Source organism: Ranitomeya imitator, chromosome 10 (genome assembly GCF_032444005.1).
Source record: "Ranitomeya imitator isolate aRanImi1 chromosome 10, aRanImi1.pri, whole genome shotgun sequence".
Classification (NCBI taxonomy): domain Eukaryota; kingdom Metazoa; phylum Chordata; class Amphibia; order Anura; family Dendrobatidae; genus Ranitomeya; species Ranitomeya imitator.
In genome coordinates this window covers 144,517,708-144,543,246 of record NC_091291.1, presented here as the reverse complement: position 1 = coordinate 144,543,246, position 25,539 = coordinate 144,517,708, and the positions used below count along the sequence as shown (strand labels likewise).

The window sequence follows — 25,539 nt, the reverse complement described above, 5'->3', positions numbered from 1 at the left end:
CGGATCTTACCTGATCACAACGTCGTATTTATTAATGATTTCCCCCAGGGAGCTGTTTCTTAGCCGATGCCCATTTCCGACCACCACGCACCGTCTGCACTGCAGCCTGAACACAAGATGGCAGATCACGGTTATTATTGCATCCAAACATTCCAGTGATTGTATCTCAGGAATATGCAGGGAAATCACTAAATGCAGCTCTCCGCAGCTGCCAACAGAGAGCAATAGCTGCACCTACGGGGGGGAAGGAGGGGGGTTGGGGGGGATTTGTGGCATATTCCATCCTTTACTGCAATCATCAGACATTGTGGAATTATACAGCAGAGAACAAGTGCAAAGGGGCAGAATGTAGAAATAGTGCGCACAGCGCCACCTGCAGGATAAAATACGCGGTTCCTTTCCCTTTTGGAAACTATTTCTGCCGTTTTCCTTTCCATACTCTAAGACACATAAGGCGATGTTCACACATGTTGTATTTTTGCTGCTTTTTTATGCAAATTAAAAGCTGCTTTTTACAGTGGCGGCAAAAGCTCTAAGTCGTCAGAGATCTCATGCACACAATTGCTTTTTTATATCTGCAGCATGTCAATCAATTCTTTCAGCATTTGTGCTGTGATTTTGCAACCTAGAAAGCAACGAGAAAGTGCAAAATCTTGTGGTTTTGGTGAATAAAACTAAGTTTATTAAACATGTACTGTAGACAAAAGACACCAAAAAAACACAAAAATAATTTTTGTAAAACGCTTCTTTACTGGCAATAGAGCAGGATTTGCAGACACAGTAAAAAGGCCATGTGTGAACACAGCCCTAGGCCTGGTGCACACGGTCAGTAGATTCCATCAGTATCTGCGGCCAGTGGTGATCAGGCAGAAGAGGTGACGGGTTCCTGTTATACGTCTCCTCTGATTGTTCCTCCCGGTTACAAATACTGAACGTGTGAATGTGGCCATAGAGTCTAACTCTTCCTCTCGGAGTCCCCGTTTGTCGCATCTGCACAGCGCGCGAGTTTCCTTCTTCCGTCACCATGTATAGAGCCATTCTCTGCACAGGTTCCTTTCCAGAGTCCATCTATGAGGTCTTTACACATTCTGGTGCCCAGTGGGTCTCAGGCTGTGTCTCGGGTGCATTAATTATGGCCGTCTTTTATAGCCTCACCCACTGCTCTCATCGTTGCATTCATGTGTATCCTTTTCTCTGGAGTCTCACTTCCTCCGCAGATATAACTTGCTCGTGGCAGCAGACCTCCAGTGTAAGCGGCCCACGTTTGCAGTGCTTTTTACCTGCCTGCCAGTGCTCTAACGTGGTCGAGTCGTCATCCTCCCCCAGGAGCTTACAATGGCTCCTCTGTCTGCTGTGCTCGTCTTTGGACTCTATAGTAATGACCTCGTACACATTTCCACAGCCGACTTGTGGGAGGTGATCACTACAGAGACAACCAGGATTGAGGCCAGAAAAGCCGGCACTGACCCGATGTAGAAACCGTCACTTAGGACCATATTACAATGGCGCCTCGATCATTCTCGGTCTGTCTCCTGCTCTCACTGCAGACGTCTGTCGCACGCCGTCACATCTCGTGCATCTCCGTCACCAAAAATAAAAGTGGCATAAATGTGTGCACCACGTGGGTGGGTCAGAACTGATAGATCGGGGTCTTACCTCTCTATATCTTGTGGGACGTGGTATTGGTTTGACAGTGCCAGAAACTTCATGAGTAGATCCTCTGGAGAAGAAAGAGTTGGCCGTCCGTTAGAGCACTATATGGGGATCACACACCCAACCCATTTTCACACTGACCACGTCACCTGACCCTGTGGACCCCCAGATGCCCCTCTCATACGATCTCTAACAGGCCCGTGTTTTTAAGGCTGCAGCTAAAGATGAGGGGAGCGAGTGGCCAGATCTTCAGTGATCGCTGCCAGGTGAGGACTCGGTGCTTTGTGTGCTACGGAGGGTCTCCATCACTAGAGCTGCCACTTATAAACCTGCCCTGGTGTGTCTGCTCAGCCCCGCACCGTTCTTACCGCTTCCCTTAGTGCCATAGGGTAAAGGATAGACGGACTCGTTCTTCACCCAGAAATAGTCGCTGAGCTGCAGGAAGACGGGGTGATTCCGGGAGTAACTGGAAACCAGAGGAAAAGAGATTACAAGCCAGAAAATGAGATCTGGCTGGTCATTGCATACTGCCGGCCGAGAGCACCGCGCGGGAGGACGGCCGAGAGCACCGCGCGGGAGGACGGCCGAGAGCACCGCGCGGGAGGACGGCCGAGAGCACCGCGCGGGAGGACGGCCGAGAGCACCGCGCGGGAGGACGGCCGAGAGCACCGCGCGGGAGGACGGCCGAGAGCACCGCGCGGGAGGACGGCCGAGAGCACCACGCGGGAGCACAACGTGGGAGGACGGCCGAGAGCACCGCGCAGGAGGACGGCCGAGAGCACCGCACGCGAGGACGGCCGAGAGCACCACGGGGGAGCATGACACGGGAGGACGGCCGAGAGCACAACGCAGGGAGGACGGTCAAGAGCACTATACAGTGATATGTAAAAGATTGGGCATCCCTGCTCAAAATTACTACTACTGTGAACAGCTTAGAACAGATGCAAAAGTTTGGGCACCCTTGGAAATTTGTGTGGTCAGATAACTTTTACCAAGGTTTCAGACCTTAATTAGCCTGTTAGGGGTTGCTCACGATAATTGTTAGTTAATTTCCCAGGTTTAGAAAAACCCAGCCTCTTCTATTCTTGTGCAAAAAAAAAACAGCAGCCATGGGTTCTTCTAAGTAGCTCCTAGCAGTCTTAAAATGAAAATGGTGGACACCCACAAAGCAGGAGAAGCTAGAAGAAGACAGCAGAGCTTTTTCAAGTTGCCATTTCCTTAGTTCAAAATGTAATTATGATATGTCAGTTACCAGGAACAGTGGAGGTCAAGATAAGTTCTGGGAGACCAATCAAAATTTCAGTAAGCTGCTCGCAAGATTGCTAGAGAGGCAAATCAGAACCCCCACTTGACTGCAAAGGACCTTCAGAAAGATTTAGCAGACTCTGGAGTTGTGGTACATTGCTCTACTGTTCAGAGACCCCTGCACAAATATGGCCTTTATGGAAGAATCATCAGAAGAAAACCTCTCCTGCGTCCTCACCATAAAATTCAACATCAGAAGTATGCAAAAGAAAATCTAAACAGGCCTGATGCATTTCGGAAACAAGTCCTGTGGACCAATGAGGCTAAAATAGATCTCTATGGCCACAATGATCAGAGGTATGTGTGGAGAATTTCAGGAAAAGAACATCTTGCCAACCATTAAGCATCGGGGTGATTCATCATGCTTTGGGATTGTGTTGCAACCAATGGCAAGGGGAACATTACAAGGGTAGAGGGAAGAATAGATTCAATTAAATTTCAACAAATTATTGATGCAAACAAAACACCATCTGTAAAAAGTTAAAGGTGCAAAGAGGAAGAGGATGGCTGCTACACATGGAAAATGATCCTAAACACATGTCACTATCCACAATAGATGACCTCAAAAGGTGCAAGATGAGGGGTTTACAATGGCCCTCACAGTCCCCTGATCTGAACATCATTGCTATTTTGAGGTCTAGCCACAGAATTACAGAGGATGCAAAACGCCCCAAGAATCTCACGGAACTGGAGGAATTCTCCAGGGAAGAATGCAGGAAAATCCCTCAAACAACAATAGGAAGACTCTTGTCTGGTTACAAAAAACCGTTTACAAGCGGTGATACTTGCAAAACGGGGTGATACTAGGTACTAATCATGCACGGTGCCTAAACTTTAGCATACGTAAAAAAATTTTTTCCTAAAATACAAAGAAAAATGTGTCATCTGTAACTTTAGGCCTTTTAGCGATAATTTCATCTTCAACTTGCTTAACTGTTTAGAACAACAATAGTTTTGACCAGGGGCGCCCAAACTTTTACATGCCGGTGTACAGCTGGATGGCTACGCACACGTTACAAGAAGATGGCCTGTGAATGCTATACAGGAGGATGAGCGAGGTCCGGATACAGCAGGGAGGCGCACTTACTTGCTGATCACAGAACCTGCCTTGGAGGCGACGTCACCCGCCAGGCACATGGGTCTGATGTTTTCATAGGGCCTGGCGACACAGAATCTGCAGTTATTAATCCGCCATCTACAATCTTCCGACTTCATCATTAATGTTGCAGGTTATCTTAACCCAGTGATTTCTGGGGACAGTCCGGGTGGTTGCAGGGACCACGCAGAAAATTATTCCAATGCTGAACTAAGTCCATCCCGGCCACGAACCTGGACTTGTACCCACCTCGGTATGTAAGTGTCCACGTGTAGATACCACAACATCCCGAAGCAGAACGTGACGGTCAGAAAGGCAGCGCCGGCTCTCCATCCTGTAGGAGGGACACAGACACGACTGATACATGGTGACAATTACACATCAGATGGCAGATCAGCCACACACATGAGCAATCTCCGTACAATCAGACCGGACCTCGTGTGTGTAACCGGCCACTGGAACCAACTCATCTGCCAGAGAACTGAAGACTGCAGTGTGTGAACAGAGGCCTGAAATCACCTCCATTGTAAGGAATAGGACGGTGGAGAAGGACAAGATCTGCAAGAGCCACTGCCGGACATCTCTATCCCCTTATATCACCCTGTACTGTAATAAGATGTGATATCATCGCTCCTCATATCACCCTGTACTGTAATAAGATGTGATATCACCGCCCCTCTTATATCACCCTGTACTGTGATAAGATGTGATATCATCGCTCCTCATATCACCCTGTACTGTAATAAGATGTGATATCACCGCTCCTCTTATATCCCCCTGTACTATAATAAGATGTGATATCACCGCTCCTCTTATATCCCCTGTACTGTAATAAGATGTGATATCAGCGCTCCTCTTATATCCCCTGTACTGTAATAAGATGTGATATCATCGCTCCTCATATCACCCTGTACTGTAATAAGATGTGATATCATCGCTCCTCATATCACCCTGTACTGTAATAAGATGTGATATCACCGCTCCTCATATCACCCTGTACTGTAATAAGATGTGATATCACCGCTCCTCTTATATCCCCCTGTACTGTAATAAGATGTGATATCACCGCTCCTCTTATATCCCCTGTAACATAGTAACATAGTTAGTAAGGCCAAAAAAAGACATTTGTCCATCCAGTTCAGCCTATATTCCATCATAATAAATACCCAGATCTACGTCCTTCTACAGAACCTAATAATTGTATGATACAATATTGTTCTGCTCCAGGAAGACATCCAGGCCTCTCTTGAACCCCTCGACTGAGTTCGCCATCACCACCTCCTCAGGCAAGCAATTCCAGATTCTCACTGCCCTAACAGTAAAGAATCCTCTTCTATGTTGGTGGAAAAACCTTCTCTCCTCCAGACGCAAAGAATGCCCCCTTGTGCCCGTCACCTTCCTTGGTATAAACAGATCCTCAGCGAGATATTTGTATTGTCCCCTTATATACTTATACATGGTTATTAGATCGCCCCTCAGTCGTCTTTTTTCTAGACTAAATAATCCTAATTTCGCTAATCTATCTGGGTATTGTAGTTCTCCCATCCCCTTTATTAATTTTGTTGCCCTCCTTTGTACTCTCTCTAGTTCCATTATATCCTTCCTGAGCACCGGTGCCCAAAACTGGACACAGTACTCCATGTGCGGTCTAACTAGGGATTTGTACAGAGGCAGTATAATGCTCTCATCATGTGTATCCAGACCTCTTTTAATGCACCCCATGATCCTGTTTGCCTTGGCAGCTGCTGCCTGGCACTGGCTGCTCCAGGTAAGTTTATCATTAACTAGGATCCCCAAGTCCTTCTCCCTGTCAGATTTACCCAGTGGTTTCCCGTACTGTAATAAGATGTGATATCACCGCCCCTCTTATATCACCCTGTACTGTGATAAGATGTGATATCACCGCTCCTCTTATATCACCCTGTACTGTGATAAGATGTGATATCACCACTCCTCTTATATCCCCTGTACTGTAATAAGATGTGATATCACCGCTCCTCTTATATCACCCTGTACTGTGATAAGATGTGATATCACCGCTCCTCTTATATCACCCTGTACTGTAATAAGATGTGATATCACCGCTCCCCTTATATCCCCCTGTACTGTAATAAGATGTGATATCACCGCTCCTCTTCTATCACCCTGTACTGTAATAAGATGTGATATCACCGCTCCCCTTATATCCCCCAGTACTGTAATAAGATGTGATATCACCGCTCCTCTTATATCACCCTGTACTGTAATAAGATGTGATATCACCGCTCCCCTTATATCCCCTGTACTATAATAAGATGTGATATCACCGCTCCTCTTATATCACCCTGTACTATAATAAGATGTGATATCACCGCTCCCCTTATATCCCCTGTACTATAATAAGATGTGATATCACCGCTCCTCTTATATCACCATGTACTGTAATAAGATGTGATATCACCGCTCCTCTTATATCACCCTGTACTATAATAAGATGTGATATCACCGCTCCCCTTATATCCCCTGTACTATAATAAGATGTGATATCACCGCTCCTCTTATATCACCATGTACTGTAATAAGATGTGATATCACCGCTCCTCTTATATCACCCTGTACTGTGATAAGATGTGATATCACCGCTCCCCTTATATCCCCTGTACTATAATAAGATGTGATATCACCGCTCCTCTTATATCACCATGTACTGTAATAAGATGTGATATCACCGCTCCTCTTATATCACCCTGTACTGTGATAAGATGTGATATCACCGCTCCTCTTATATCAGACTGTACTGTAATAAGATGTGATATCACCGCTCCTCTTATATCACCGCTGTACTGTAATAAGATGTGATATCACCGCTCCTCTTATATCACCCTGTACTGTAATAAGATGTGATATCACCGCTCCTCTTATATCACCCTGTACTATAATAAGATGTGATATCACCGCTCCCCTTATATCCCCTGTACTATAATAAGATGTGATATCACCGCTCCTCTTATATCACCATGTACTGTAATAAGATGTGATATCACCGCTCCTCTTATATCACCCTGTACTATAATAAGATGTGATATCACCGCTCCCCTTATATCCCCTGTACTATAATAAGATGTGATATCACCGCTCCTCTTATATCACCATGTACTGTAATAAGATGTGATATCACCGCTCCTCTTATATCACCCTGTACTGTGATAAGATGTGATATCACCGCTCCTCTTATATCAGACTGTACTGTAATAAGATGTGATATCACCGCTCCTCTTATATCACCGCTGTACTGTAATAAGATGTGATATCACCGCTCCTCTTCTATCCCCCTGTACTGTAATAAGATGTGATATCACCGCTCCTCTTATATCACCCTGTACTGTGATAAGATGTGATATCACCGCTCCTCTTCTATCACCCTGTACTGTAATAAGATGTGATATCACCGCTCCTCTTATATCACCGCTGTACTGTAATAAGATGTGATATCACCGCTCCTCTTCTATCCCCCTGTACTGTAATAAGATGTGATATCACCGCTCCTCTTATATCACCCTGTACTGTGATAAGATGTGATATCACCGCTCCTCTTCTATCACCCTGTACTGTAATAAGATGTGATATCACCGCTCCTCTTATATCACCGCTGTACTGTAATAAGATGTGATATCACCGCTCCTCTTATATCACCCTGTACTGTAATAAGATGTGATATCACCGCTCCTCTTATATCACCGCTGTACTGTAATAAGATGTGATATCACCGCTCCTCTTATATCATCCTGTACTGTAATAAGATATGATCTCACCGCACCTGACAGCTGTTATATGTGGCCACTCCACCAGCAGCGAGTGTCAGGCCCATTATAAGGCTAGGTTCCCATTGCGTTAATGGGTTAACGCTAACGGACAGTGTTACATGGCGAAAATGTCTCAACGCCGTGCAACGGTTCCGTTAGCGTTAACCCATTGACAGTTATAATTGAATGTTATTTCTGCCTGTAGCGCATCGCTAGCGATGTGCCGTTCTTTTGTGACGGATTGGGGATCTGCGCTAGCGGGGACGGCGAACGCGGCCACAAAATAAACATTGCGTTAGCGCAATCCGCTAGCGCTATGCGCTTACCGGATTTCCCTAACGCAATGGGAACCTAGCCTAAGGAGATCAGGGATAGAGATCTGATGCCGACACAACAAAACATCTGCTTCACCCAAACCAAGAAATGGGGCTCAGACTAGAAGCTGCAATAAACCATCACTGTGGACAGAACCGTTCCTGAAACAAAGCTCCAAGTCTCCGGATCAAATCCAGATTCAGTGATCTGCCACTAAAGGTGACCACATACAGTGCCTTGCGAAAGTATTCAGCCCCCTGGAGCTTTTCAACCTTTTCTCACATATCAGGCTTCAAACATAAAGATACCAAATGTAAATTTTTGGTGAAGAATCAACAACAAGTGGAACACAATTGTGAAGTTGAACGAAATTTATTGGTTATTTTACATTTTTGTGGAAATTCATAAACTGAAAAGTGTGGCGTGCAATATTATTCGCCCCTGTAACTTAATACTTTGTTGCGCCACCTTTTGTTGCGATTACAAGTCTCTTGGGTTCTGTCTCTATCAGTTTCGTACATGGAGAGACTGAAATTCTCGCCCGTTCTTCCTTGGCAAACAGCTCGAGCTCAGTGAGGTTTGATGGAGATCGTTTGTGAACAGCAGTTTTCAGCTCTTTCCACAGATTCTCCATTGGATTGAGGTCTGGACTGTGACTTGGCCATTCTAACACCTGGATACGTTTATTTGTGAACCATTCCATTGTAGATTTTGCTTTGTTTGGGATCATTGTCTTGTTGGAAGACAAATCTCCGTCCCAGTCTCAGGTCTTTTGCAGACTCCAACAGGTTTTCTTCAAGAATGGTCCTGTATTTGGCTCCATCCATCTTCCCATCAATTTTATCCATCTTCCCTGTCCCTGCTGAAGTAAAGCAGGCCCAAACCATGATGCTGCCACCACCATGTTTGACAGTGGGGATGGTGTGTTCAGGGTGATGAGCTGTGTTGCCTTTACGCCAAACATATCGTTTACCACTGTTGCCAAAAAGTTTGATTTTGGTTTCATCTGACCAGAGCACCTTCTTCCACATGTTTGGTGTCTCCCAGGTGCCTTGTTGCAAACGTTAAACGACATTTTTTATGGATATCTTTGAGAAATGGCTTTCTTCTTGCCACTCTTCCATAAAGGCCAGATTTGTGCAGTGTATGACTGATTGTTGTCCTATGGACACACTGTCCCACCTCAGCTGTAGATCTCTGCAGTTCATCCACAGTGATCATCGGCCTCTTGGCTCCATCTCTCCTCAGTCTTCTCCTTATGTGAGATGAAAGTTTAGAGGGACGGCCGGGTCTTGGTAGATTCGCAGTGGTATGATGCTCCTTCCATTTCAATATGATCGCTTGCACACTGCTCCTTGGTAAAGTTTTGGAAATCATTTTGTATCCAAATCCGTCTTTAAACTTCTCCACAACAGTATCACGGACCTGCCTGTTGTGTTCCTTGGTCTTCATGATGCTCTCTGTGCTTCACACAGAACCTGAGACTATCACAGGGCAGGAGCCTTTATACGGAGACTTGATTACACACAGGTGGATCATATTTATCATCATTAGGCATTTAGGACAACATTGGATCATTCAGAGATCCACAATGAACTTCTGCACTGAAAGTAAAGGGGCTGAATAATCTTGCACGCCCCACTTTTCAGTTTTTGAATTTCCACAAAAATGTAAAATAACCAATAAATTTCGTTCAACTTCACAATTGTGTTCTACTTGTTGTTGATTCTTCACCAAAAATTTACATTTGTATCTTTATGTTTGAAGCATGATATGTGGGAAAAGGTTGAAAAGTTCCAGGGGGCCGAACACTTTCGCAAGGCACTGTATATCTATATTCAGTGAGCTCCCCCTACTGGTGACCATATAAATCTATAGTCAGTGAGCTCCCCCTACTGGTGACCATATAAATCTACACTCAGTGAGCTCCCCCTACTGGTGGCCATATAAATCTATACTCAGTGAGCTCCCCCTACTGGTGACCATATAAATCTACACTCAGTGAGCTCCCCCTACTGGTGACCATATAAAGCTACACTCAGTGAGCTCCCCCTACTGGTGGCCATATAAATCTATACTCAGTGAGCTCCCCCTACTGGTGACCATATAAATCTATATTCAGTGAGCTCCCCCTACTGGTGACCATATAAATCTATACTCAGTGAGCTCCCCCTACTGGTGGCCATATAAATCTATATTCAGTGAGCTCCCCCTACTGGTGGCCATATAAATCTATATTCAATGAGCTCCCCCTACTGGTGACCATATAAATCTACACTCAGTGAGCTCCCCCTACTGGTGACCATATAAATCTACACTCAGTGAGCTCCCCCTACTGGTGGCCATATAAATCTATATTCAGTGAGCTCCCCCTACTGGTGACCATATAAATCTATATTCAGTGAGCTCCCCCTACTGGTGGCCATATAAATCTATATTCAATGAGCTCCCCCTACTGGTGACCATATAAATCTACACTCAGTGAGCTCCCCCTACTGGTGACCATATAAATCTACACTCAGTGAGCTCCCCCTACTGGTGGCCATATAAATCTATATTCAGTGAGCTCCCCCTACTGGTGACCATATAAATCTACACTCAGTGAGCTCCCCCTACTGGTGACCATATAAATCTACACTCAGTGAGCTCCCCCTACTGGTGACCATATAAATCTACACTCAGTGAGCTCCCCCTACTGGTGACCATATAAATCTACACTCAGTGAGCTCCCCCTACTGGTGACCATATAAATCTATACTCAGTGAGCTCCCCCTACTGGTGACCATATAAATCTACACTCAGTGAGCTCCCCCTACTGGTGACCATATAAATCTATATTCAGTGAGCTCCCCCTACTGGTGACCATATAAATCTATACTCAGTGAGCTCCCCCTACTGGTGACCATATAAATCTATACTCAGTGAGCTCCCCCTACTGGTGGCCATATAAATCTATATTCAGTGAGCTCCCCCTACTGGTGACCATATAAATCTATATTCAGTGAGCTCCCCCTACTGGTGACCATATAAATCTATATTCAGTGAGCTCCCCCTACTGGTGGCCATATAAATCTACACTCAGTGAGCTCCCTCTACTGGTGACCATATAAATCTACACTCAGTGAGCTCCCCCTACTGGTGACCATATAAATCTATACTCAGTGAGCTCCCCCTACTGGTGACCATATAAATCTATATTCAGTGAGCTCCCTCTACTGGTGACCATATAAATCTATATTCAGTGAGCTCCTCCTACTGGTGACCATATAAATTTATATTCAGTGAGCTCCCCCTACTGGTGACCATATAAATCTATACTCAGTGAGCTCCCCCTACTGGTGACCATATAAATCCATATTCAGTGAGCTCCCCCTACTGGTGACCATATAAATCTATACTCAGTGAGCTCCCTCTACTGGTGACCATATAAATCTATATTCAGTGAGCTCCCCCTACTGGTGACCATATAAATCTATACTCAGTGAGCTCCCTCTACTGGTGACCATATAAATCTATATTCAGTGAGCTCCCCGTACTGGTGGCCATATAAATCTATAAATCTATACTGTGAGCTCCCCCTACTGGTGACCATATAAATCTATATTCAGTGAGCTCCCCCTACTGGTGACCATATAAATCTATACTCAATGAGCTCCCCCTACTGGTGACCATATAAATCTATATTCAGTGAGCTCCCCCTACTGGTGACCATATAAATCTATATTCAGTGAGCTCCCTCTACTGGTGACCATATAAATCTACACTCAGTGAGCTCCCCCTACTAGTGACCATATAAATCTATACTCAGTGAGCTCCCCCTACTGGTGACCATATAAATCTACACTCAGTGAGCTCCCTCTACTGGTGACCATATAAATCTATATTCAGTGAGCTCCCCCTACTGGTGACCATATAAATCTATATTCAATGAGCTCCCCCTACTGATGACCATATAAATCTATATTCAGTGAGCTCCCCCTACTGGTGACCATATAAATCTATACTCAGTGAGCTCCCCCTACTGGTGACCATATAAATCTATATTCAGTGAGCTCCCCCTACTGGTGGCCATATAAATCTACACTCAGTGAGCTCCCCCTACTGGTGACCATATAAATCTATATTCAGTGAGCTCCCCCTACTGGTGACCATATAAATCCATATTCAGTGAGCTCCCCCTACTGGTGACCATATAAATCTATATTCAGTGAGCTCCCCCTACTGGTGACCATATAAATCTATATTCAGTGAGCTCCCCCTACTGGTGACCATATAAATCTACACTCAGTGAGCTCCCTCTACTGGTGACCATATAAATCTATATTCAGTGAGCTCCCCCTACTGGTGACCATATAAATCTATATTCAATGAGCTCCCCCTACTGATGACCATATAAATCTATATTCAGTGAGCTCCCCCTACTGGTGACCATATAAATCTATACTCAGTGAGCTCCCCCTACTGGTGACCATATAAATCTATATTCAGTGAGCTCCCCCTACTGGTGGCCATATAAATCTACACTCAGTGAGCTCCCCCTACTGGTGACCATATAAATCTATATTCAGTGAGCTCCCCCTACTGGTGACCATATAAATCCATATTCAGTGAGCTCCCCCTACTGGTGACCATATAAATCTATATTCAGTGAGCTCCCCCTACTGGTGACCATATAAATCTATATTCAGTGAGCTCCCCCTACTGGTGACCATATAAATCCATATTCAGTGAGCTCCCCCTACTGGTGACCATATAAATCTATATTCAGTGAGCTCCCCCTACTGGTGACCATATAAATCTATATTCAGTGAGCTCCCCCTACTGGTGGACATATAAATCTATATTCAGTGAGCTCCCCCTACTGGTGACCATATAAATCTATATTCAGTGAGCTCCCGCTACTGGTGACCATATAAATCTACACTCAGTGAGCTCCCCCTACTGGTGACCATATAAATCTACACTCAGTGAGCTCCCCCTACTGGTGACCATATAAATCTATACTCAGTGAGCTCCCCCTACTGGTGACCATATAAATCTATATTCAGTGAGCTCCCCCTACTGGTGACCATATAAATCTATATTCAGTGAGCTCCCCCTACTGGTGGCCATATAAATCTACACTCAGTGAGCTCCCCCTACTGATGGCCATATAAATCTATATTCAGTGAGCTCCCCCTACTGGTGACCATATAAATCTATATTCAGTGAGCTCCCCCTACTGGTGACCATATAAATCTATATTCAGTGAGCTCCCTCTACTGGTGACCATATAAATCTATATTCAGTGAGCTCCTCCTACTGGTGACCATATAAATTTATATTCAGTGAGCTCCCCCTACTGGTGACCATATAAATCTACACTCAGTGAGCTCCCCCTACTGGTGGCCATATAAATCTATATTCAGTGAGCTCCCCCTACTGGTGACCATATAAATCCATATTCAGTGAGCTCCCCCTACTGGTGACCATATAAATCCATATTCAGTGAGCTCCCCCTACTGGTGACCATATAAATCTATATTCAGTGAGCTCCCCCTACTGGTGACCATATAAATCTATATTCAGTGAGCTCCCCCTACTGGTGGACATATAAATCTATATTCAGTGAGCTCCCCCTACTGGTGACCATATAAATCTATATTCAGTGAGCTCCCCCTACTGGTGACCATATAAATCTATATTCAGTGAGCTCCCCCTACTGGTGACCATATAAATCTACACTCAGTGAGCTCCCCCTACTGGTGACCATATAAATCTATACTCAGTGAGCTCCCCCTACTGGTGACCATATAAATCTATATTCAGTGAGCTCCCCCTACTGGTGGACATATAAATCTATATTCAGTGAGCTCCCCCTACTGGTGACCATATAAATCTATACTCAGTGAGCTCCCCCTACTGGTGACCATATAAATCTACACTCAGTGAGCTCCCCCTACTGGTGGCCATATAAATCTACACTCAGTGAGCTCCCCCTACTGGTGACCATATAAATCTATATTCAGTGAGCTCCCCCTACTGGTGACCATATAAATCTACACTCAGTGAGCTCCCCCTACTGGTGACCATATAAATCTATATTCAGTGAGCTCCCCCTACTGGTGGACATATAAATCTATATTCAGTGAGCTCCCCCTACTGGTGGACATATAAATCTATATTCAGTGAGCTCCCCCTACTGGTGACCATATAAATCTATACTCAGTGAGCTCCCCCTACTGGTGACCATATAAATCTACACTCAGTGAGCTCCCCCTACTGGTGACCATATAAATCTATATTCAGTGAGCTCCCCCTACTGGTGACCATATAAATCTATACTCAGTGAGCTCCCCCTACTGGTGACCATATAAATCTATATTCAGTGAGCTCCCCCTACTGGTGACCATATAAATCTATATTCAGTGAGCTCCCCCTACTGGAGACCATATAAATCTATACTCAGTGAGCTCCCCCTACTGGTGACCATATAAATCTATATTCAGTGAGCTCCCCCTACTGGTGACCATATAAATCTATACTCAGTGAGCTCCCCCTACTGGTGACCATATAAATCTACACTCAGTGAGCTCCCCCTACTGGTGACCATATAAATCTATATTCAGTGAGCTCCCCCTACTGGTGACCATATAAATCTATACTCAGTGAGCTCCCCCTACTGGTGACCATATAAATCTATATTCAGTGAGCTCCCCCTACTGGTGACCATATAAATCTATATTCAGTGAGCTCCCCCTACTGGAGACCATATAAATCTATACTCAGTGAGCTCCCCCTACTGGTGACCATATAAATCTATATTCAGTGAGCTCCCCCTACTGGTGACCATATAAATCTATATTCAGTGAGCTCCCTCTACTGGTGACCATATAAATCCATATTCAGTGAGCTCCCCCTACTGGTGACCATATAAATCTATATTCAGTGAGCTCCCCCTACTGGTGACCATATAAATCTATATTCAGTGAGCTCCCCCTACTGGTGACCATATAAATCTATACTCAGTGAGCTCCCTCTACTGGTGACCATATAAATCTATACTCAGTGAGCTCCCCCTACTGGTGACCATATAAATCTATATTCAGTGAGCTCCCCCTACTGGTGACCATATAAATCTATACTCAGTGAGCTCCCCCTACTGGTGACCATATAAATCTATACTCAGTGAGCTCCCCCTACTGGTGACCATATAAATCTATATTCAGTGAGCTCCCCCTACTGGTGACCATATAAATCTATATTCAGTGAGCTCCCCCTACTGGTGACCATATAAATCTATACTCAGTGAGCTCCCCCTACTGGTGACCATATAAATCTACACTCAGTGAGCTCCCCCTACTGGTGACCATATAAATCTATACTCAGTGAGCTCCCCCTACTGGTGACCATATAAATCTACACTCAGTGAGCTCCCCCTACTGGTGGACATATAAATCTATATTCAGTGAGCTCCCCCTACTGGTGGCCATATAACTCTATATTCAGTGAGCTCCCCCTACTGGTGACCATATATATCTATATTCAGTGAGCTCCCCCTACTGGTGACCATATAAATCTATACTCAGTGAGCTCCCCCTACTGGTGACCATATAAATCTACACTCAGTGAGCTCCCCCTACTGGTGGACATATAAATCTATATTCAGTGAGCTCCCCCTACTGGTGACCATATAAATCTATACTCAGTGAGCTCCCTCTACTGGTGACCATATAAATCTATACTCAGTGAGCTCCCCCTACTGGTGACCATATAAATCTATATTCAGTGAGCTCCCCCTACTGGTGACCATATAAATCTATACTCAGTGAGCTCCCCCTACTGGTGACCATATAAATCTACACTCAGTGAGCTCCCCCTACTGGTGACCATATAAATCTATACTCAGTGAGCTCCCCCTACTGGTGACCATATAAATCTATATTCAGTGAGCTCCCCCTACTGGTGACCATATAAATCTATACTCAGTGAGCTCCCCCTACTGGTGACCATATAAATCTATACTCAGTGAGCTCCCCCTACTGGTGACCATATAAATCTATATTCAGTGAGCTCCCCCTACTGGTGACCATATAAATCTATACTCAGTGAGCTCCCCCTACTGGTGACCATATAAATCTACACTCAGTGAGCTCCCCCTACTGGTGACCATATAAATCTATACTCAGTGAGCTCCCCCTACTGGTGACCATATAAATCTACACTCAGTGAGCTCCCCCTACTGGTGGACATATAAATCTATATTCAGTGAGCTCCCCCTACTGGTGGCCATATAAATCTATATTCAGTGAGCTCCCCCTACTGGTGACCATATAAATCTATATTCAGTGAGCTCCCCCTACTGGTGACCATATAAATCTATACTCAGTGAGCTCCCCCTACTGGTGACCATATAAATCTACACTCAGTGAGCTCCCCCTACTGGTGGACATATAAATCTATATTCAGTGAGCTCCCCCTACTGGTGACCATATAAATCTATACTCAGTGAGCTCCCTCTACTGGTGACCATATAAATCTATACTCAGTGAGCTCCCCCTACTGGTGACCATATAAATCTATATTCAGTGAGCTCCCCCTACTGGTGACCATATAAATCTATACTCAGTGAGCTCCCCCTACTGGTGACCATATAAATCTATATTCAGTGAGCTCCCCCTACTGGTGACCATATAAATCTATACTCAGTGAGCTCCCCCTACTGGTGACCATATAAATCTATATTCAGTGAGCTCCCCCTACTGGTGACCATATAAATCTATATTCAGTGAGCTCCCCCTACTGGTGACCATATAAATCTATACTCAGTGAGCTCCCCCTACTGGTGGACATATGGAGCTACACGCAGAGAATCACGCCTACAGGCAGACATATAACACATGCAGCGAGCTCCTCCAGTCACGGACAACATATAATGACATTTGTACTCACCTTGTTTGCTGTTCATATTCGTCGTTGGAAAACTTCTGCTTCTCCGACAGATTTCATGGTCAGCAATCTAAAAGGCAAAAAGGGACAAAACTGTGACTTGGTGTCTGAGTTTAGGGGACTGTAGTAACCCCCGGATTATTAGGATTTCACAGGTGCATTAAGTTACTGTTCATCTTCTTCTGCATCCCCGATCAGCCTGTAATTAGTGGGATCGGACGACACAATTACTCTGTACATTTAGATCACAGTCTGACGACACCCAACACATCGGCCGGGGTCAGGCTGACGTATCGTTGTCTACAGCGGACTGCTTAGCCTTTGCTGGGTGTTAACTCGACGGGAACCTTTGCATTTTTTGGGTTCCCCCATTCTAATAGCCAGTAAAGGCCAAGTATACAGCTGTGAGCGGATATTAATAGCGTATATACAATGTGATCTATAAATATAAGTGCGGGCTGTGGATACATATTAGGCAGCAAGAGAATGGTCAGTTCATGATAATGGTGGTAAAGTGCACAGATCTGAACAGATGACCATCACCAGGGGGATGTGCCCCCGTATGAAGCCCCTCCACTGCCTAAATCTATCGGAACAGGATCCTGCCCATCCAAATGAATTCGTTGTATTTTTAGGAGGCGGAATAATGTCGCCCGGCCGTATATAACCTATAATATGGAGAGCAGCGCTGACTGAGGGGCGCAGTCACATGACTTGTCAGCCAACAGCACTTTCTTTCTTTCGACGCCCCCCGCACACACGTGCATGCTCAATATGATGGAGGGTGAATGTGTTCTCACAAGTAATTGGGAATTGAACAGATCCCTCTGACCCCACAGTAGCAGCTTTTCTTCACTGAAAGCAGAATTGGGCAGTAAAGGGTTATTTCCAGGAGAGCACGTTATCCTCTATTTGTAGTATGGCTGACAACTGGTTAATCACTGGAGGGAGAATCGCTGGGACCTTCACTGATCCTGAGGACCAGAGACCTGGACACCAATGGGGTCTGCGGCCCTTACTAAACGGAGCAGAGGAGCACAAGGCTGGAGTCCGCTCCATCCATAGTACGGGGGTCTGCAGCCCATCATAAACGGAGCAGAGGAACACAAGGCTGGAGTCCGCTCCATCCATAGTACGGGGGTCTGCAGCCCATCATAAACGGAGCAGAGGAACACAAGGCTGGAGTCCGCTCCATCCATAGTACGGGGGTCTGCAGCCCATCATAAACGGAGCAGAGGAGCACAAGGCTGGAGTCCGCTCCATCCATAGTACGGGGGTCTGCAGCCCATCATAAACGGAGCAGAGGAACACAAGGCTGGAGTCCGCTCCATCCATAGTACAGGGGTCTGCAGCCCATCATAAATGGAGCAGAGGAACACAAGGCTGGAGTCCGCTCCATCCATAGTACGGGGGTCTGCAGCCCATCATAAACGGAGCAGAGGAGCACAAGGCTGGAGTCCGCTCCATCCATAGTACGGGGGTCTGCAGCCCATCATAAACGGAGCAGAGGAGCACAAGGCTGGAGTCCGCTCCATCCATAGTACGGGGGTCTGCAGCCCATCATAAACGGAGCAGAGGAACACAAGGCTGGAGTCCGCTCCATCCATAGTACGGGGGTCTGCAGCCCATCATAAACGGAGCAGAGGAACACAGGCCTGGAGTCCGCTCCATCCATAGTACGGGGGTCTGCAGCCCATCATAAACGGAGCAGAGGAACACAAGGCTGGAGTCCGCTCCATCCATAGTACGGGGGTCTGCAGCCCATCATAAACGGAGCAGAGGAACACAAGGCTGGAGTCCGCTCCATCCATAGTACGGGGGTCTGCAGCCCATCATAAACGGAGCAGAGGAGCACAAGGCTGGAGTCCGCTCCATCCATAGTACGGGGGTCTGCAGCCCATCATAAACGGAGCAGAGGAACACAAGGCTGGAGTCCGCTCCATCCATAGTACGGGGGTCTGCAGCCCATCATAAACGGAGCAGAGGAACACAAGGCTGGAGTCCGCTCCATCCATAGTACGGGGGTCTGCAGCCCATCATAAACGGAGCAGAGGAACACAAGGCTGGAGTCCGCTCCATCCATAGTACGGGGGTCTGCAGCCCATCATAAACGGAGCAGAGGAGCACAAGGCTGGAGTCCGCTCCATCCATAGTACGGGGGTCTGCAGCCCATCATAAACGGAGCAGAGGAACACAAGGCTGGAGTCCGCTCCATCCATAGTACGGGGGTCTGCAGCCCATCATAAACGGAGCAGAGGAACACAAGGCTGGAGTCCGCTCCATCCATAGTACGGGGGTCTGCAGCCCATCATAAACGGAGCAGAGGAGCACAAGGCTGGAGTCCGCTCCATCCATAGTACGGGGGTCTGCAGCCCATCATAAACGGAGCAGAGGAACACAGGCCTGGAGTCCGCTCCATCCATAGTACGGGGGTCTGCAGCCCATCATAAACGGAGCAGAGGAACACAAGGCTGGAGTCCGCTCCATCCATAGTACGGGGGTCTGCAGCCCATCATAAACGGAGCAGAGGAACACAAGGCTGGAGTCCGCTCCATCCATAGTACGGGGGTCTGCAGCCCATCATAAACGGAGCAGAGGAACACAAGGCTGGAGTCTGCTCCATCCATAGTACGGGGGTCTGCAGCCCATCATAAACGGAGCAGAGGAGCACAAGGCTGGAGTCCGCTCCATCCATAGTACGGGGGTCTGCAGCCCATCATAAACGGAGCAGAGGAACACAAGGCTGGAGTCCGCTCCATCCATAGTACGGGGGTCTGCAGCCCATCATAAACGGAGCAGAGGAACACAAGGCTGGAGTCTGCTCCATCCATAGTACGGGGGTCTGCAGCCCATCATAAACGGAGCAGAGGAACACAAGGCTGGAGTCCGCTCCATCCATAGTACGGGGGTCTGCAGCCCATCATAAACGGAGCAGAGGAACACAAGGCTGGAGTCTGCTCCATCCATAGTACGGGGGTCTGCAGCCCATCCTAAAAGGAGCAGAGGAACACAAGGTTGGAGTCTGCTCCATCCATAGTACGGGGGTCTGCAGCCCATCATAAATGGAGCAGAGGAACACAAGGCTGGAGTCCGCTCCATCCATAGTACGGGGGTCTGCAGCCCATCATAAACGGAGCAGAGGAGCACAAGGCTGGAGTCCGCTCCATCCATAGTACGGGGGTCTGCGGCCCATCATAAACGGAGCAGAGGAACACAAGGCTGGAGTCCGGTCCATCCATAGTACAGGGGTCTGCGGCCCATCATAAACGGAGCAGAGGAGCACAAGGCTGGAGTTCGCTCCATCCATAGTACGGGGGTCTGCAGCCCATCATAAACGGAGCAGAGGAGCACAAGGCTGGAGTCTGCTCCATCCATAGTACGGGGGTCTGCAGCCCATCATAAACGGAGCAGAGGAACACAAGGCTGGAGTCCGCTCCATCCATAGTACGGGGGTCTGCGGCCCATCATAAACGGAGCAGAGGAACACAAGGCTGGAGTCCGCTCCATCCATAGTACGGGGGTCTGCGGCCCATCATAAACGGAGCAGAGGAGCACAAGGCTGGAGTCCGCTCCATCCATAGTACGGGGGTCTGCAGCCCATCATAAACGGAGCAGAGGAACACAAGGCTGGAGTCTGCTCCATCCATAGTACGGGGGTCTGCAGCCCATCATAAACGGAGCAGAGGAGCACAAGGCTGGAGTCTGCTCCATCCATAGTACGGGGGTCTGCAGCCCATCATAAACGGAGCAGAGGAACACAAGGCTGGAGTCTGCTCCATCCATAGTACGGGGGTCTGCAGCCCATCATAAACGGAGCAGAGGAACACAAGGCTGGAGTCTGCTCCATCCATAGTACGGGGGTCTGCAGCCCATCATAAACGGAGCAGAGGAACACAAGGCTGGAGTCCGCTCCATCCATAGTACGGGGGTCTGCAGCCCATCATAAACGGAGCAGAGGAGCACAAGGCTGGAGTCCGCTCCATCCATAGTACGGGGGTCTGCAGCCCATCATAAACGGAGCAGAGGAACACAAGGCTGGAGTCTGCTCCATCCATAGTACGGGGGTCTGCAGCCCATCATAAACGGAGCAGAGGAACACAAAGCTGGAGTCTGCTCCATCCATAGTACGGGGGTCTGCAGCCCATCATAAACGGAGCAGAGGAACACAAGGCTGGAGTCTGCTCCATCCATAGTACGGGGGTCTGCAGCCCATCATAAACGGAGCAGAGGAACACAAGGCTGGAGTCCGCTCCATCCATAGTACGGGGGTCTGCAGCCCATCATAAACGGAGCAGAGGAACACAAGGCTGGAGTCCGCTCCATCCATAGTACGGGGGTCTGCAGCCCATCATAAACGGAGCAGAGGAGCACAAGGCTGGAGTCTGCTCCATCCATAGTACGGGGGTCTGCAGCCCATCATAAACGGAGCAGAGGAACACAGGCCTGGAGTCCGCTCCATCCATAGTACGGGGGTCTGCAGCCCATCATAAACGGAGCAGAGGAACACAAGGCTGGAGTCCGCTCCATCCATAGTACGGGGGTCTGCAGCCCATCATAAACGGAGCAGAGGAACACAAGGCTGGAGTCCGCTCCATCCATAGTACGGGGGTCTGCAGCCCATCATAAACGGAGCAGAGGAACACAAGGCTGGAGTCCGCTCCATCCATAGTACGGGGGTCTGCAGCCCATCATAAACGGAGCAGAGGAACACAAGGCTGGAGTCCGCTCCATCCATAGTACGGGGGTCTGCAGCCCATCATAAACGGAGCAGAGGAGCACAAGGCTGGAGTCCGCTCCATCCATAGTACGGGGGTCTGCAGCCCATCATAAACGGAGCAGAGGAACACAAGGCTGGAGTCCGCTCCATCCATAGTACGGGGGTCTGCAGCCCATCATAAACGGAGCAGAGGAACACAAGGCTGGAGTCCGCTCCATCCATAGTACGGGGGTCTGCAGCCCATCATAAACGGAGCAGAGGAACACAAGGCTGGAGTCTGCTCCATCCATAGTACGGGGGTCTGCAGCCCATCATAAACGGAGCAGAGGAACACAAGGCTGGAGTCTGCTCCATCCATAGTACGGGGGTCTGCAGCCCATCATAAACGGAGCAGAGGAACACAAGGCTGGAGTCTGCTCCATCCATAGTACGGGGGTCTGCAGCCCATCATAAACGGAGCAGAGGAACACAAGGCTGGAGTCTGCTCCATCCATAGTACGGGGGTCTGCAGCCCATCATAAACGGAGCAGAGGAACACAAGGCTGGAGTCTGCTCCATCCATAGTACGGGGGTCTGCAGCCCATCATAAACGGAGCAGAGGAACACAAGGCTGGAGTCTGCTCCATCCATAGTACGGGGGTCTGCAGCCCATCATAAACGGAGCAGAGGAGCACAAGGCTGGAGTCTGCTCCATCCATAGTACAGGGGTCTGCAGCCCATCCTAAACGGAGCAGAGGAACACAAGGCTGGAGTCCGCTCCATCCATTGTACGGGGGTCTGCAGCCCATCATAAACGGAGCAGAGGAACACAAGGCTGGAGTCTGCTCCATCCATAGTACGGGGGTCTGCAGCCCATCATAAACGGAGCAGAGGAACACAGGCCTGGAGTCCGCTCCATCCATAGTACGGGGGTCTGCAGCCCATCCTAAACGGAGCAGAGGAACACAAGGCTGGAGTCCGCTCCATCCATTGTACGGGGGTCTGCAGCCCATCATAAACGGAGCAGAGGAACACAAGGCTGGAGTCTGCTCCATCCATAGTACGGGGGTCTGCAGCCCATCATAAACGGAGCAGAGGAACACAAGGCTGGAGTCTGCTCCATCCATAGTAAGGGGGTCTGCAGCCCATCATAAACGGAGCAGAGGAACACAAGGTTGGAGTCCGCTCCATCCATAGTACGGGGGTCTGCAGCCCATCATAAACGGAGAGGAAGAACACAAGGCTGGAGTCCGCTCCATCCATAGTACGGGGGTCTGCAGCCCATCCTAAAAGGAGCAGAGGAACACAAGGTTGGAGTCCGCTCCATCCATAGTACGGGGGTCTGCAGCCCATCATAAACAGAGCAGAGGAACACAAGGCTGGAGTCTGCTCCATCCATAGTACGGGGGTCTGCAGCCCATCATAAACGGAGCAGAGGAACACAGGCCTGGAGTCCGCTCCATCCATAGTACGGGGGTCTGCAGCCCATCATAAATGGAGCAGAGGAACACAAGGCTGGAGTCTGCTCCATCCATAGTACGGGGGTCTGCAGCCCATCATAAACGGAGCAGAGGAACACAGGCCTGGAGTCCGCTCCATCCATAGTACGGAGGTCTGCAGCCCATCATAAATGGAGCAGAGGAACACAAGGCTGGAGTCCGCTCCATCCATAGTACGGGGGTCTGCAGCCCATCATAAACGGAGCAGAGGAACACAAGGCTGGAGTCTGCTCCATCCATAGTACGGGGGTCTGCAGCCCATCATAAACGGAGCAGAGGAACACAAGGCTGGAGTCTGCTCCATCCATAGTACGGGGGTCTGCAGCCCATCATAAACGGAGCAGAGGAGCACAAGGCTGGAGTCTGCTCCATCCATAGTACAGGGGTCTGCAGCCCATCATAAACGGAGCAGAGGAACACAAGGCTGGAGTCTGCTCCATCCATAGTACGGGGGTCTGCAGCCCATCATAAACGGAGCAGAGGAACACAAGGCTGGAGTCCGCTCCATCCATAGTACAGGGGTCTGCAGCCCATCCTAAACGGAGCAGAGGAACACAAGGCTGGAGTCCGCTCCTTCCATAGTACGGGGGTCTGCAGCCCATCCTAAACGGAGCAGAGGAACACAAGGCTGGAGTCCGCTCCATCCATTGTACGGGGGTCTGCAGCCCATCATAAACGGAGCAGAGGAACACAAGGCTGGAGTCTGCTCCATCCATAGTACGGGGGTCTGCAGCCCATCATAAACGGAGCAGAGGAACACAGGCCTGGAGTCCGCTCCTTCCATAGTACGGGGGTCTGCAGCCCATCCTAAACGGAGCAGAGGAACACAAGGCTGGAGTCCGCTCCATCCATTGTACGGGGGTCTGCAGCCCATCATAAACGGAGCAGAGGAACACAAGGCTGGAGTCTGCTCCATCCATAGTACGGGGGTCTGCAGCCCATCATAAACGGAGCAGAGGAACACAAGGCTGGAGTCTGCTCCATCCATAGTACGGGGGTCTGCAGCCCATCATAAACGGAGCAGAGGAACACAAGGTTGGAGTCCGCTCCATCCATAGTACGGGGGTCTGCAGCCCATCATAAACGGAGAGGAAGAACACAAGGCTGGAGTCCGCTCCATCCATAGTACGGGGGTCTGCAGCCCATCCTAAAAGGAGCAGAGGAACACAAGGTTGGAGTCCGCTCCATCCATAGTACGGGGGTCTGCAGCCCATCATAAACAGAGCAGAGGAACACAAGGCTGGAGTCTGCTCCATCCATAGTACGGGGGTCTGCAGCCCATCATAAACGGAGCAGAGGAACACAGGCCTGGAGTCCGCTCCATCCATAGTACGGGGGTCTGCAGCCCATCATAAATGGAGCAGAGGAACACAAGGCTGGAGTCTGCTCCATCCATAGTACGGGGGTCTGCAGCCCATCATAAACGGAGCAGAGGAACACAGGCCTGGAGTCCGCTCCATCCATAGTACGGAGGTCTGCAGCCCATCATAAATGGAGCAGAGGAACACAAGGCTGGAGTCCGCTCCATCCATAGTACGGGGGTCTGCAGCCCATCATAAACGGAGCAGAGGAACACAAGGCTGGAGTCCGCTCCATCCATAGTACGGGGGTCTGCAGCCCATCATAAACGGAGCAGAGGAACACAAGGCTGGAGTCCGCTCCATCCATAGTACGGGGGTCTGCAGCCCATCATAAACGGAGCAGAGGAACACAGGCCTGGAGTCCGCTCCATCCATAGTACGGGGGTCTGCAGCCCATCATAAACGGAGCAGAGGAACACAAGGCTGGAGTCTGCTCCATCCATAGTACGGGGGTCTGCAGCCCATCATAAACGGAGCAGAGGAACACAGGCCTGGAGTCCGCTCCATCCATAGTACGGGGGTCTGCAGCCCATCATAAACGGAGCAGAGGAACACAAGGCTGGAGTCTGCTCCATCCATAGTACGGGGGTCTGCAGCCCATCATAAACGGAGCAGAGGAACACAAGGCTGGAGTCTGCTCCATCCATAGTACGGGGGTCTGCAGCCCATCATAAACGGAGCAGAGGAACACAGGCCTGGAGTCCGCTCCATCCATAGTACGGGGGTCTGCAGCCCATCATAAATGGAGCAGAGGAACACAAGGCTGGAGTCTGCTCCATCCATAGTACGGGGGTCTGCAGCCCATCATAAATGGAGCAGAGGAACACAAGGCTGGAGTCCGCTCCATCCATAGTACGGGGGTCTGCAGCCCATCATAAATGGAGCAGAGGAACACAAGGCTGGA

At 48.5% G+C, this 25,539-nt stretch overlaps 1 protein-coding gene across 12 annotated transcripts in view; it reads right to left on the bottom strand.

Annotated features, from left to right (window-relative positions):
• The window catches only part of LOC138651732 (CMP-N-acetylneuraminate-beta-galactosamide-alpha-2,3-sialyltransferase 4-like), a 230,505-nt gene that overhangs the window by 9,416 nt on the left and 195,550 nt on the right, over nucleotides 1-25,539 (bottom strand). For all 12 annotated transcript variants that reach the window (XR_011315523.1, XM_069742160.1, XM_069742168.1 and 9 more), the window contains 6 exons: nucleotides 17,083-17,149; nucleotides 4,304-4,388; nucleotides 4,046-4,117; nucleotides 2,022-2,119; nucleotides 1,657-1,720; nucleotides 11-106 (listed from right to left, as the gene is read on the bottom strand). Coding sequence is in view for 11 of the 12 variants with exons in the window: in XM_069742160.1 (XP_069598261.1) it covers nucleotides 11-106; nucleotides 1,657-1,720; nucleotides 2,022-2,119; nucleotides 4,046-4,117; nucleotides 4,304-4,388; nucleotides 17,083-17,149 (482 nt within the window). In the remaining variant the exon portion in view is untranslated. The remainder of the gene's footprint in view (nucleotides 1-10; nucleotides 107-1,656; nucleotides 1,721-2,021; nucleotides 2,120-4,045; nucleotides 4,118-4,303; nucleotides 4,389-17,082; nucleotides 17,150-25,539) is intronic.